General features: G+C 38.2%; 1 protein-coding gene across 1 annotated transcript in view; it reads left to right on the top strand.

The window, feature by feature from the left end:
- The first annotated feature begins 334 nt into the window (after positions 1–334).
- The window catches only part of RAB21 (RAB21, member RAS oncogene family), a 34,337-nt gene continuing 19,661 nt past the window's right edge, over positions 335–15,010 (top strand). The window contains exons 1-3 of the mRNA XM_036759466.1: positions 335–801; positions 13,132–13,191; positions 13,854–13,961. Of these exons, the coding sequence (XP_036615361.1) occupies positions 625–801; positions 13,132–13,191; positions 13,854–13,961 (345 nt within the window). The 5' untranslated portion in view covers positions 335–624. The remainder of the gene's footprint in view (positions 802–13,131; positions 13,192–13,853; positions 13,962–15,010) is intronic.

The following is a 15,010-nucleotide window of genomic DNA, read 5'->3' as shown; positions in this document are numbered from 1 at the left end:
AAGGCTAATGTATTTGCGATAAGATTCATTATAGCTTTATTGAGTAAATACAAATAAGTACATATAAATATGTGTATTTTTAAAATATAGATAAATAAAATGCTTCGGTGAGGAGGAAGTGCATTCCGGGTGAGGGAGACAGCTTGAGCAAAGGCCCGGAGGTTAGAGCTGGGGCGTGGTCCAGGCGCTTAACCAGGCGCCAGCTCAACCAGGGAAGGCGGGCGCCATGGAGTCCAGCCCGGGCCCCAAGCGGCGGTGGCGCGTCTCTTCCGGGCTTGCTCCCGTAGCCCCGCCCCGCCCGTCACGTGAGCGCCGCGCGTGACGTAGGAGGAAGAAGACGCCATTAGAGGCAGTCGGAGCGGGAGCGCTCTACCCCCAGGCCCCTGACGTGGAGCGCGGTCCCTCCTCGGACCTCGGCTAGGCGCTCGAGGTCCTGCCCGCCGGGTGGGGGCCGGGAGGCCGGCGTCGTCGCTGTCATCTTCGTTGTTGCTGTCGGCGGCGGGGCCGGGCCTGAGCCCACGGGCGGCAGCGGCGGCAGCGGGGCCGGGCCTCGGATGTGAAGGCGCCGCCGGGACTGCGCTGCGCTGGGAGCTAGGCTCGGAGGGGAAGCGACTGGCGGGCAGGATGGCGGCGGCGGCTGCGGCCGGAGGAGCCGGCGGCGGCGGCGGGGCCGGGGCTAGCGGCGGCCGAGCCTACTCGTTCAAGGTGGTGCTGCTGGGCGAGGGCTGCGTGGGGAAGACGTCGCTGGTGCTGCGCTACTGCGAGAACAAGTTCAACGACAAGCACATCACCACCCTGCAGGTGCGCGCCGGGCCGGGGAGGCGGGCTGGGGGCCGCGCCCGCCGCAGGCCGCCCTGTCACCTTGGGGCGCCGGGGCCTGGGCCTCGCAGCCACTCCTGGGCAGTGTTGGTCAGTAGTCACCGAGCGTTTAAGGGGTGTCCCCAGAATCCACTAAAGCTGCACTAAGACTTTGGGGACACTCACTATTAAACGCTTACTAGGTGCCTGCTAGTAAAGCGTTTATTAAGCCCCTACTATGTTCTGGCTAGGTAGAGAAGGCCTTAGCACTTACCATGTGGCGGATTGAGAAGATCTGCTAAGCACTTACTATGTGCTGGCTACATAGATTAAAGCCTTAGTGACTTACCTTGTGGCATAGAGATAAAGCACTTACTATGTGCCGGATTGAGGAGATCTACTAAGCACTTACTATGTGCTGACTACATAGATTAAAGCCTTAGGGACTTACTGTGTGGCATAGAGATAAAGCCTACATTAAGTGCTTACTATGTGCTAAGTAGATGAAACCTTTATTAAGCCATTACTGTGAGATAAAGTCCTTATTATGTTCCAGGTAGTTAAAGGCATTTTTTAAGCTTACGTGTGTGGCAGATAAACGGAGCATTTTTAAACACCTGCTGTGTGTCAGACACTATGGAGATACACAGAGAGGCAGAAGCCCGCCCAGCCAGTCCCTGCCCTCCTCTAGCACCACACATTCTAATGGGGGAGATCACATGCCGTCAGCTAAGTTTTGACAGCGCTTGGATAGCGAGTGTTTAGAGCACTTGGGCTGGTCTGAAATCAGGAACTTGGGTTAGGTCCTGGCTGTGTGAAACTGACGTTGAACTTCGTAGCCTGGTGATGACTAAGTATTTATGCAAGTTTCATTTTGTTCCTCCCGTCTTTGAATTACATTCTGATTGGCAGAACTGGACTCTCTGGAAGGTTTTTGAGATGACCGGGTAGGTTATAGGCAGTTGCCTGTGTCTGGCCTTTGGCTCTTGCTGCTATTCTCTGTGAAGTTAGCCAACTGATAGAAACGTAATACAGTTGCTCTCTAAAATTAAGAAACTTAGTGCTGTAACTTTTTTATGTGTTCTTCTGGAATTACTTTATGTGGTTAAAGTGCACTTCACTGAATTACAGTGTGAACATTGATATAGAAGTGGAGGTAAGAGTGTTTAGTTCTCCTCCCCCACCCCCCAAGGCTTGGTGTAGACCTTGCTAAGTAACTTGGCCAATTTATTTAACCTTCCTGGGCCTCAGTTTCCTCATCTCTAAAATGAAGGACTTGGAATAGATGTTTTCAGATATCTATGGAACTGTTGATCCTGTGAAAAATAGTGAATAAGAGAATAATACAAAAGCAAATAAAACTTTCGGCTAGAAGAGAAATTTCTTTAGTCAATCAGATTTATCAACTACCAAATTTTCATGCTAGAAACCATGTAAAGTGATTTTTAAACCGCGAAGTATTATAGAAAATGCTAGATATTATTGCTGTTGAACTAGGTTTTTGGTAATTGTGTATCTGGTGTTTGTATATCGATGTATCTGTCTATCTGTGTGTGTGTGTGTATTACACACTGTTTTTTGGATGTAAAGTCCCAATTATTTTTCCATTGGTGGTGATTGGTGCTTATTTCAAAAATTCAGAAATTTCCAGTTTGTACAATAGTACTCAAAAGATTCTGAATTCTGGTAAGTGGGCTAACAGTGAATTTTTGGTTGCCGTATATTCTAACACATTTACTCTTGCAGGAACGCCAATATGTATTAAAGACATCCTAATATGAAACAGTGTAACAAATAGGAATCTTGTGCCCAGGGCACTGAACTCTATAAGATAAATAAGAACCAAGGACTACAGAAACTCAACCAGTTAAGCAGGCCTGTAAAGTAAACTTATGTTTTGAGTGACACTTAAACGTTTTGCTGTTCTAATGTGAAAATAGAAGATAACAATTTTGAAGTTTCTAGTGTATTTTGAATATTTGGCTTCCATCCTTGAACATAAAATAATGGCACTTTGATTTTAGCTGCCTCCACCATCCACTAAACATTTTAACAAGACAAGAGATAGTAATCTTGTGTTTCTGTGTACCAAGTGACACCATTAGGCTATACAAGGATTGAGAGAGAAATTAGAGACTTCCAGCTTTAAACCTGTGGGTGTGTCTTAGTCTTGGTGAAATTCCAGTTACAGAGTATCTTGTTTTAGAATTCTGCAGACTACCTGTTGAACTTTGGGGCTTAGATCAGTGAAGAGATACATATCTATCTATGCACGTACATACATATATATATATAAAATCTATATTTTTATTATTTAAAATATCTTATATCTTATAGATACATATATGTATGTGTATATATGTAAGATTTAATAGTATATTGGGACACTTTGGTGTTGGGTTGTTTTGGCTTAGACTTCAGGTATCCCTACCTCCTTCACCCTCCTTTCAGAGATCCACAAAGTCTAAAGATGTCACTGTTTTTAATGGTAAAATTTGAGTGTTAGGTTAAGTTCCATGGTATAGTGGAGCATAATATAGGGAAGTTCCAGTGTAAAATACAGAAATGCTCTCAAACTCCTGAATCTTTTAAATGTGTTTGTATAGTAAGTTTGACTTCAGAATGACCAAAATTTGTTTAGGAGTCAGAAAACCTCGGATTCTTAGTCTTGCCTTTGTATCCTATTGGATGGCAGACAGGAAGGAGTTATTATATTAAGCATCTACTATGTGCCAGGCACTCTTTTGTAAATACGTTTACAAATATTATCTTGTATGATTCTCACAACAACTTGGGAGGTAGGTGTTATTTTTACATCTGAGGAAACTGAAACTGAGAGAGGTTACCTGACTTGACCAGGATCACACAGCTAGAGCCTGAGGCTGGATTTGAACTCGGGCCTCCTTAACTCTAGACACATGTTAAGATAAAACTTCTGAGTGTAAGTTTTCTTATTTATAAAATCAAGATTCACTTAATCTCCCAGAGCTCTAGGCAACTCTTTTAAGTTAGTAAAATTTGGTGTTGATCTACATAAGTGAATAGGATTTTCACACCAGGAGTTCCTAAACTATGGGAATCAGAGGTCTAAACCCCCTTTTCCTCCTTCTCCCTCTCTCCTTGCTGTCCTAAGGAAAATTTTTTATTAAATGCTCACTTTCTAAGTGAGTTGGTCTACAGCCTCAGAGCAAGTCTGCAAGTTAAGCTCTAGAAATTGATTCTGCACTTTGCCAGCTAGATTCAGGTCAGTGTAACCTGACTGTGTTTGTTTGTAAGATTGATATTTTGAGCTTTGGCAGCCAACTTGAAGTTGATCAGTTTTTAGAAATCTAAATACTACTTTACTACCTTTACAAACTAGGGCAAGTGATGGTTCGAAAGCAAGTGTGACAATACATACTTGAGGGTGGGCAGGGTTCCCTATTAGGGGTATTCACCGAGGTTACTTTGACTCTCTCTATCCTCCTACTGAGTTAGCTGTTCTTTGTGGCTCAGGACAGAAGAGAGTTATGCACCATTCTGTGGGTCCCATTGCAGCTCCTGGGCAATCTAGTCCATATCCTGCGGCTTCTGATCTTCAGTTTGTTGCATGATGCCCCACCCCTTTTTTCAAAAGAGGAGAATTTATGCCCACAGAATATTGAACGACTTGGATGAGGGCCTCTTTGAGGCTGGGCCAGTCCTTTGGAGGAATTATGGTATGATGTGGATGGAATAGCCTAGGTTAAGAAAATGGGTTACAGCCTTTAGGAAAGAGGATCCACATCCCCTGAGATCAAAAAATCTCACTGACAGTGAAGAAATAGATGACATGTTTATGTTTGTGCTTTATCAAGTAGAAAATTGGAAATATGGAAAGTTTGGATAATTTTAGGAGAAAGTTTGATCTTGCTCAAAACAAGACTCAGCAATCGTATAACTACATTCATGGTATAGGTTTATTCTTTTCTAATGGTGGAGTATTTGTTTAGTACTTCGAAAAGTGCTATAGCACTTCAGAAATGACTTTGGTCTTTTAAAAAGGGTTTGAAAGAGTTTGCTTTGTTCCTAAACTGTTTAGAATCTGATTAGAAATTAAGCACACTTAGCAAAGGATAAGAGTTGGCTTGATATGACCATTGATCTCACTTGGTTTGCTTAGTCATTTCATCTTTATAAAATATCTGTCTGAATTCTTTGAGGCATAAGATTAACTAAACTAGCAAAATGTTGGCAAGCATTTTAGCTATGAGTAAATCTACGTAAAAATCTGTCTAACCAATACTATATTGGCTAGGAAGATAAAAATTTGTCAAAATTGAAAAAACTATGCAGGAGCAAAGAAATCTTAAAGAAGAGTCAGCCCGTTGTTAGTTTAACAGACTTGAGCTAGTTAATTGCATACCCTCATATAGATCCTTAGGTATAAATTTTAAAACATCCTGTTTTGTCATTCTGATTTTAACTTTTGAGTATTTGTCCTAACACTTTTAAAGCAATGTAAGTCTGTGAACAAATCAAGTATTCATAAAATATAACACTTGTATAAAAAGGCTCCTATTGTCATTTATTCCTCTTGCTAATGAGCATCAAAGCTGTCCATTATTACTTCAGATAGATGTTGAATAGCTAGATGGGGGCAGCTAGGTGGCACATTGGATAGAGTGCTAGGCCTGGAGTCAGGAAAACTTGAGTTCAGATGTCACCTCAGACACTAACTAGTCAGTGGGATTTTTTGTTGATTTTTTTTTCTTGCAGTTTGATAGATAAAGCAGGAATTAAGAGAATTGTACTGCTTCCCTCAAGGATTTTTACTATGAATTTCCTTATGGAGTCAGAAAACCTGAGTTCCAGCAGTTCTGTGTTCACTACTAATCTTTGTGACCTCTGAGCCTCTGAGCTCTAATTTCCTCATTTATAAAATATAGGGAGTAATGCCTGTTTTTCCTCACAGAGTTATTGTGAGGATTTAATAAGAAAATGTGACCCTGTGAGGAAGAGAAAAGTAGCATTATTTCATCAGTCATCTATATCTGAGGTTAGTCAACTGAGTCCTTGAGGGCAGGTACTGTCTTTTGCTTCTTTTTCTGTTTCCAGCACTTAGCACAGTGCCTGGCACATAGTAGATGATTAATGAGTGTTGATTGATTGATTCCCTTCTGTCTATATTCAAAACTTCCTTTACCTACCAATTCTTCCTTTACCTGTCTCAGGAGACAGTTTCCTTCCTGGTCGTCTTCCTTGCCAAGACTAACCAATTTACCCGTGCTCTTAATTGGATCCGAACTTTTCCCTTCCCGCCTTCTCTCATATCTGGCTTCATTAATGATCTCCTCTCTTATTTTTTAAATGTTCCCTTCCCTAAAGATTCCTTTATCTTTGCCTAGAGTCATGTTCATGCCTCCCCTGTGCTCAAAATAAAAACCAAATACCCTTTCTCCAAAGCCAACCTTTTCCTCCAGTCTGCTAGCCCCCTTACTATTGTTTCATGTTATCCTTCCTTGCTCAATTTTTAGTAAGAGACTAATCTCACTTTTTCTTAGCCTATTGAAATCAGACCTACCACCTTTAAGAGGCACCCATTTCTAAAAAGTCACCTGTTGCCTCCTGGTTGCCAAAACAAATTGACCTTTCCCTAGGTTAATTACCAAATATGCAAGGCTTTTCCCAGTCGTCTTTGAATTTTCTGCCTTGTTTGACACTGACTACCTCCCTGCCTTTTTAATCCTTTCTTTTCCTTTGGCTTTCATGAACCTTCTAGTTACTTTACTTTTTAGCCAATCCTTTTCCAACTTGTCTTCACTGGTTCTTCCTGCCTCTTTCTCGCCATCATTTCTTCTTCTTTGATCCTCTTCTCTCTATATTTTATCTTCCTTTTCAATTTTATCCACTTCCCCAGCATTACTTACCATATTTGTGCAGGTGGCTCCCAAATCTCTCTGTCCTTTTGTAATAACATGTTTATCTGGCAACTTAAAATGCAAAAATTGTTTTCTTTACATTAACATAGCCAGGTAAATAGTATAAGTATTATCTTCCTTTTGCAGATGAGGAACCTGAAGCTCAGAGAAGCAAAATGACTTGGGCAGAGTCACACAACTAGTAAGTCAGGGGTAGGATTCTAATTTATATCTCCCTACTCCAAATCCAGGATCCTTTCCATTACACTTCATGTCTTTCCCAAGTGCCAAGCTGTCTTTACCTCCATACCGCCTCCATAGCCTCAAACACATTTCCAAAACTGAGCTGCTACCTAACTTCATTTCTTTTGGCGGTATTCCCCATCCTTCTAGTCAACCAGACTAGATATCTTGAAGTTATCTTTGGTTATAGTGGGTGAAGGAAAATAAAAATACAGCTGCCAAATTCCGTTGATTTTTTTTTTTTTCTTCACAGTGCATCTAGTCTGTCTTTTCCATTCCTTCTGCTACCGCCTAGCACTGGCCTTCATTCCATTTCATATAGAATATTGCCGTTGAATTGCCTCCTGATGAACTGTTCTCTCTTCCTCCACATATACTATTACATTTTACTGTGATAATCATGTGTATTTAACATTTAAAAATGCACAGCTTCTTATATTTGTCCCTTAATAATCTTCACTGATTCTTGCTGTTTACTGAATAAAGTCCAGGCTGCTTAGCTTGACTCTCTCTTCACAATCTGACTCTAATTTTCTTTTTCAGTTGTCCCCCTTACACATAATTTATATATCTTCCAAACTGTGCTATTTACTATTTCCAAAACCCATTTTGCCTTTTTCTACCTCTGTATCATCCCTGAACCCTACCATGCATTCTTTTTGGTCTCTTGCTTTGGGATCTTTCCTGTCCTTCATTGAAAGTAATCTCCCCCTCCTGGAATCTTCATATAGCCCTTTGTACTTGTGTATTTTATACTTGGTTTTGTATATAATTTATTTGTGTGGCATCTTCCCAACTAGATTATAAGTTCCTTGAGGGCAGGAACAGTGTCTCTAGCACACATAAATATTATTTGAAATACTTTGACCTACCTTGAAACCACTGTCATAAGATCATATCATGCTGCTCTTTGTTATCTCAGTGTGCCCAGCAGGCAATTCTGGGCTTTCCAAAGTTATGTCAGTAAAACACAAGCTTTGTATGGTGAGGTTAGAAGTAATAGACCTGTACTATCCTACCTTAATACCAGTGTGTTTTGTGTGGAAGTGTAGCTGACACTGAAAATGGGATGCTAAGAAAAGTGGTTCTGATTGTATGCACATGGAAGAAATCTATGTTGGTTGTAGCACAATTTAAAAACACTCAGGAGGAAATGAAAGGAACCAGAAGACTTCTGGCACTTTGGGTAAGTTTATATCATGGATATGTAGAAAGCTGTGGCCAAATATTACACAGGGTGAGAAGGCATGAACTAGGGCCAAGCAGAACTGGTTTGTTTCTTCTTCTACGTAATAGCCCTTTGAATACTTGAATATAGCCATGATTCTCTACCTGCTCCTACACCTTCCTCCCTTTTATAGGATTCCCAGGAGCCCAGGGTAGGAGTTCCAGAGCTGTGGAGCAGGAGAAAAGAAAGAAAAGAGATATTTCATGCAAAACATGTTTTCCAGTATAAGAAATTTCACCTATAAAAATCACAATTTAGAAAGCAGATGAAAAGAATTATTCAGTTTATTTTACTTTTCGAAGTGTTATTGTTGGTGCTTTATTTTTACAATTCAAACATTTATACATCCCCTCCCTACCCCCCCCTTCAGATATCTCTTATAACAAAGTAAAACAATTAAGCTAAATTACCAATACAGTGACCTTATCTAAAAGTGCATGCAGCATTCATATCTGTCGTATTCCCCCACCTCTCTTTTTAAATTTTTTTTAATTAACAGAAGTTTATTTTCTCTCTATCCACCTACCACCCCATTGAAAGAAAAGAGAGAAAAGTAGAACAAATTCCTTGTAACAAATACCACAGACAAGCAAAACAAATCCATCATTGACTGTCTACAAAAATATACATGTTCCATTCTGTTCTCTATCAGGAGGTGGATAGTATATTTCATTAGTGATCCTTTGGAATCATTGTATTCATCATAATTCTTAGAACCTTCAGAGTTCTTTACAGTATTGTCATTGTATAAATTGTTCCCCGGGTTCATTTCATTCTTCATCAGTCTGTAAAAGTCTTAAATTGTTTTTGTAATATTGATGTTATAATATAAATTATTTCTAAATATATTTAATTTAATGATTTCTAAATAATTATATCCTTATTTCTTGCAACGTAATAGGATTCTATCATATTCATATACTACAACTTAGTCATTTTTCACAATATTTTTAGCATAGTGTTAATTGTGCTCTAACCCCTTAAAACCAGGTAAATGTATCTTAATGAAAGGATTAACAATAAGGTTCTTTTATAGTGAATTTCATTAGTACATGTAAAATGATTTACCTTATATTTTGTGTTAACCAAGTTCTTTTCAGGAATACATCTTGATCCTGAGATAAATGGAGACATACATACATTATTGTGTATTCATCAGTCATTTCTCAAGCATTTAGTATTTCAGGACATTGTTATGCCTGTAGCACCTGTTAAAAAAGCAAAAGACATGGTCCAAACCCTCAATTTTAAGATATGCTTGGGAAGAAGTGACTTATTTAAAAGTTAACATTCCAACAAAACAAACATTATACATTAAATGTCAAATGAGTGGCAAAACTTCATTGAAAAGATGGGTGAGATGGGTCATGAAGGTTGGATAGTACTTTGATAAACAGAGAAGACTTGGGAACCCCGTAAGTGAGTAAAGTCAGTGACAAAGGTTGAGGGGATAGTGAAAAGATCCAGTCTGTCTGGAGTAGAGAGTTCAGAGGGGGAGTAGTAGAAGATAAGCTAGCTATAGAAAGACAGGTATACTAATACACAACAATGCCGTGAATTGGGGCAAAGTTCCTGTTAAGCAGTTTGGAGTAATGGAAGAAAAGTCGCTAAACAAGTCACATTTCATTCATAATCCTACTACTCTGCATATAACTTGAGAAGCTTCCATTTAGCTATAAATATGACTACTTTTTGTGAAAGCAAAAACAAAACTGAAAAATCAACAAAAACAGGAAACAGTGTGGGTACCTGTAGTTTATTTGGGTAATGTTTATGTATTCTGTGGTAAATGAAGTGTTTTTCTTTAGAAATGATTAGTATGTAGAAAGACTAATGAATTGTTGTAGAGCAAAGTAAGCAATTAGTTAACTAGCATTTATTGATCAGGAGAAGATAATGACTATAATATTGGAAATAAATTAATATTAAAAGGTAGTTGAACTCCAGTTTATTATAGTAACCAGTGTTGGTCCTTGAGAACTGAGTTTTTACACACTTCCCTCTCTGAGGTTAAGAATTGGCTGTAGAATGTGGTATGTACCGGCCGGCTTGGTTGTTGGTTTTATTTATATGTGTTATGGCTGTGACATAAAATTAAATGACAATGATAGGTTGAAAGTTACAAGCTGAATAAGTTAAAACAGCTTTCTTTTTTGCTTTTGAGCAGTAAGAAGTCCATAGTAGTAAAACTATTTTAGATTTAAGCAAGAAGTCCTAGGAATCTTTTGTTGCTGTTTTCTACCGAAAGCTGTAACTAGCTCGAGGACACATTTTAAGGGCATTGAGGGGTTTTATTCTCAAGGTATCTGCAAGGGGAGGCCCTAAGGTTCAGGAAAAATGGACCCTAGACTTCCTCTTTATCAAAATGTAACCAAGAAAATATTAATAACTACTGACCTGTATGTCTATTTAACCATCTCTATAAATGTTTACAGCAATACTCTACTTACTTGCCAAAAGCATCCTTGATGAAAGTATGAGAAGGGAGTTGGCACACTTACACAATTGACTGGAAGATGTAGAGAATACATTATCTCAATGTTGTTCTTGATTATTTAAAAAATATATTCAGCAGAGCAAATTATTAGTCACTTTTAAAAGGCCATCTTCTTAAAGAGTGTCTTCTGTATATATCTAAAGATTGTGAAAGATGCCTTGAAAAATTTTAAAACAAAAATTTTATTTAGTGCCCTGATTAGTCCCAGTTAAAATGTAATGGTGAGATGTGTATGCTCACCAAAGATACTTGCAAGTGTCATAGAGAATGTATAACATAGAGTCCAAATGAGAGAGAATTTTTTTCTAACTTATAGGTGCCTATTTTTATGACATTGTGGTGTTTGCCTCAAGCTTTTCAGCATTGGACCTATAATCATGTAAGGTTTCAGCCTAACTATCCACACTGGAAAAACCAATTAGACAAAAAATATCTGTTGTCTAGATTACCATGTGTGCTTGAATTGATAACTCGTAGAACTAGTCAATTGGTAAAAATATTTTGGACAGGTACTGTAATAGACAATGACCAGGTCCCAGAATTGAACAGTAGGAGAAAGGGCTGGATTGTCTTTGAGATATAGTGCAGTACTTTAATGACCCTAAATCTCTTCCTGAAGGTGCAACTTTTAACAACCATAGTTTTTTTATATTACTATATGACTGTATATAACTATATACTGTATGAATGATGCCACCATCTCTGAAGAGTGAAAATTAAGGGCTCCCAAAGGACAATGGAGAAGCACATTGTGGACATGAGCAGGATGTAGTCCATTACTGACCAAGAATTGTGCAAGATAAGAGTAATGTAAAGGAAGTCACTGGAGAGATGTGTGACCAGGAAAGCAGGTAGTCTTGTCTTGTAGTGAGAGTAAAGGATAACTGATATGCAGACTCTCATTTTACATTGGCATGCACAGTGTTGAGACATCAACAAGAAGACTACCAGCCCAATGAGTGGACCTCCCATGGAAGATTCAGGGGAATAGAGGTGGCAAAAGTTACACAGGATAAAAAGATATGGGTGGGGACTACAACTTTCATTTTTGGAAGGAGTATATACATTAGTGAGATTGTAGTAGATGCATATGTTTGCAACTGAGCCAAATCTGATAAAAGAAGTTGACTATCAAGCCGAGTAAGGGCTGTTTTTGGTCAAAGGCAAGCAGTGACTATAAAGTAATAAGATGTCTTCTTTTATGGCCTATAAATTGGATCCATAGGCAGTTCCTGCAACACCTTACATAGGCTATGTTGTTCGAATAAGCAAAATGTTCAAAACGAACACTTTGAGAGGTTAATAGTCATTCGGAGATATGTTCTGATACACACTTAATACTTACGGTATCCACAGTTTTTCTCTTCACAACCACAGATCGCAATTCCCGGTATGGTTTCATAGGTGATCTTAATGAGATGCTGTGGCTGAAAAATTAATCATCCTTATGAAGCCAGTGTCTTGATGGGTCTTGGACAAAAGATCATGTCCATATTAGATCCATATTCTCTCTATCTTGATGTAGGACCTGCAGGCGTTTGTGTTTTGGTGGCATAGCTTTCAAAGAGCCAGGGTCATTTCCATTTTATGGAGAAACACCTGGGTAGAACTTTCACGAAAGTCTGATGTATAGTCCCATTATTTTATAGCCACATTTTGTGTGTCCTTCTTGTGGTGCAAGTGAGATTAAAAACTCTTTGAGGAAGGGACCAGATTGTTTTATACTTGTTAAACAAAGGGCACATGTGTAGTAAGTATTCTCTGAAATGTTGAATTCTGGAAATTTTATAACCTGACCATAGTCTTACACATCTACTGTACAGTTATCCCTACCCCGTTGCAACTTTCCCCATCGCAGTTTCAGTATATCATGGATCAACATAAGAAATTAAATGGGGGGCAGCTAGGTGGCGCAGCGAATAGAGCACCGGCCCTGGAGTCAAGAGGACTTGCGTTCAAATGTGACCTTAGACACTTGATACATGTACTTAGCTGTGTGACCTTGGGCAAGTCACTTAACCCCAATTGCCCTGCCAAAACAAACCAAAAAAAATAAAATAAAATAAATTATTCCTTTCCAAAAAAAAAAAAAAAGAAATTAAATGGGAATTTTTATGGAAACTGCAGACAACAGAAAAAAGTTTAGTTCAGAAATGCATAAAATATATGTATAGTATTGTATAATATCAACACAAATTTTACAATAAAGTACTGTAAACACCCCATAAAAGAAAAAGGAAAAATTCTAACTTCTTCTCTTGATGAAGGAAGGGCCAAACATTTTACCCAGTTTTTCCAGATAGAAGGGTCACCACACCCCTAACCCTTTCAATGTGGAAGGGATAATTGTAGTTGTGTGCTAACTTGAATTGAAACTCAGACACTTATTTTTCCTAGTTCCTTAGTGCAAAGCTATGGGCCTGATACAATATTATTCTTCTATACAGACCCCTATAATAATGTATATGTATTTCTCTTTCTCCTAGGCATCTTTCCTAACAAAGAAGTTAAATATTGGTGGGAAAAGAGTAAATCTTGCAATATGGGTAAGTTAAACCTTTTTTGTGGCAAGTTCGGATGCTTCTGGAATTGTTTAACCTAAGTAATTAGGAAATTGGGACTTGAACTGTATGAGTATTTGGTGTTGTTAATTGTTAATTTGTTAAGTTAATTCTTTCTGTTTAAAATGTTTCCAAAAAGAAATTTTAGCAATCACAAACACAAGTGTTTAAATAACTAAACAAGATCCATAAAGATTTTCTATCTTTATATTTCTTTATTCATAGTTTTGTTTTTGAAGTATGCTATAGCAGATAGTTTCTTCTTCCAACTTTATTCTTCTGTTTTTTTCAGAAAACATTTTTTCCAGCCATCTAGACTTTTTAAAATGTCAGTTTACTTTGCTCTTTTGAGTAAGATATCCTGAACATAATTGAATTTTTGAAGGTTTTGTGGAGTTTCAGGCAAGGTTTTTACATAGATGTGGAAGTTAGAGGAAATCAGGCTGAGTCTGCACTGGCAGATTTACTTACTTTAGAAATAGACCATATTTAAAAATTTAAACATTTCAGATTCTCCTTACTCTAGTATTTCCATTCTCCTCCTATGGAGTGTCTTAGGTTAAAAACGATTGTATTTTAACAGTTGAGCCTTTGAGCCTATATAATCAGAAGAATTTTCATGATAACAAATCTTTTGTCTATTCTAGGACACAGCAGGCCAAGAGAGGTTCCATGCATTGGGTCCAATTTACTACAGAGATTCAAATGGAGCTATTTTAGTTTATGATATAACAGATGAAGATTCCTTTCAGAAGGTATTGTTTATCTTTTTGCTGATAGATTGTGTTTAATATTTTGTAGTCCTAATGAAATCTGTTTTGTGAGACAGTTGTTAAACTTTTTGAGGACAAGGGATTGTTTTTTGTTTTTCTTATCTCTATGACCTGGTATAATGCTTTGTGCATAGTATGTGCTTAATGTTTCTTAATTGAACTACTATTCATTAAATATAGAGTAAAGGTATAGTCAAATACTGATGACTCAAGTGTTTTGAAATGGGGTAAGATATGTGTGTGTACATATATATTTGTTATAGGAGTCTGTTAAGGCATCTATTAGTTTTTCATATATTAGGAAATATATATTCATATATTGCAAAATAAAAATTTGTTACCATAATGAGCTTCCATTAACCCATTTCCTAACACAATGGTATCAAACTCAAATAGAAATAGATTCTTGTGGGCCAGTGATTTAGAAAACCACAAATTAACATTAACCTTGTTGTGTTGCATTTTTATTTATTTTATTCAACACTTCTCAATTGCATTTTAATCTGGTTCCTGCAACACCTCCTGTTTGACACTTGGTCAAAGCACCCAACAATTTAGTAGTTTGGCTAAACCTTGGTTTGACTGTTGCACCATACTGTATACATAAAAGAATTACTATCAGAAATCTAGCCTGGGCCAGATACCATTTCCCACCAGCTACACTCCTTGGATTCAACATGTTTCCAGGAAACTCATCATCAAGGAGATTTCATCAGCTTTTGCTGCTCACACCTCATCAGTATCTTTGGTAGCCTCAGCACCTCTGATTGGAGGGCAGAGCAAAAACTCTTTCCGAAACCATCATTTAAAGAGGACTCAAAGCTTAACTATTTCCCGTTCTTATCGCCTTCCTTTTGTGTGTTGTCTTCTCCCATCACATTGCTTGAGGTCAAGGACTTATTTGTATCCCCAGTGCTTAGCACAGTGTCTGGCAGTAGTCGTTGCTTAGTAAGTTTTTATTGAATTGAAGATAAAATGTTGACAGGTAAAGAAAGGAACTTTAAAAATTAGAATTGGTGTTCAGGAAATCA

The sequence above is a fragment of the Trichosurus vulpecula genome, chromosome 5 (genome assembly GCF_011100635.1).
Source record: "Trichosurus vulpecula isolate mTriVul1 chromosome 5, mTriVul1.pri, whole genome shotgun sequence".
NCBI lineage: Eukaryota > Metazoa > Chordata > Mammalia > Diprotodontia > Phalangeridae > Trichosurus > Trichosurus vulpecula.
The sequence above is the reverse complement of the archived record's forward strand: the minus strand, read 5'-3'. Positions and strand labels throughout refer to the sequence as shown.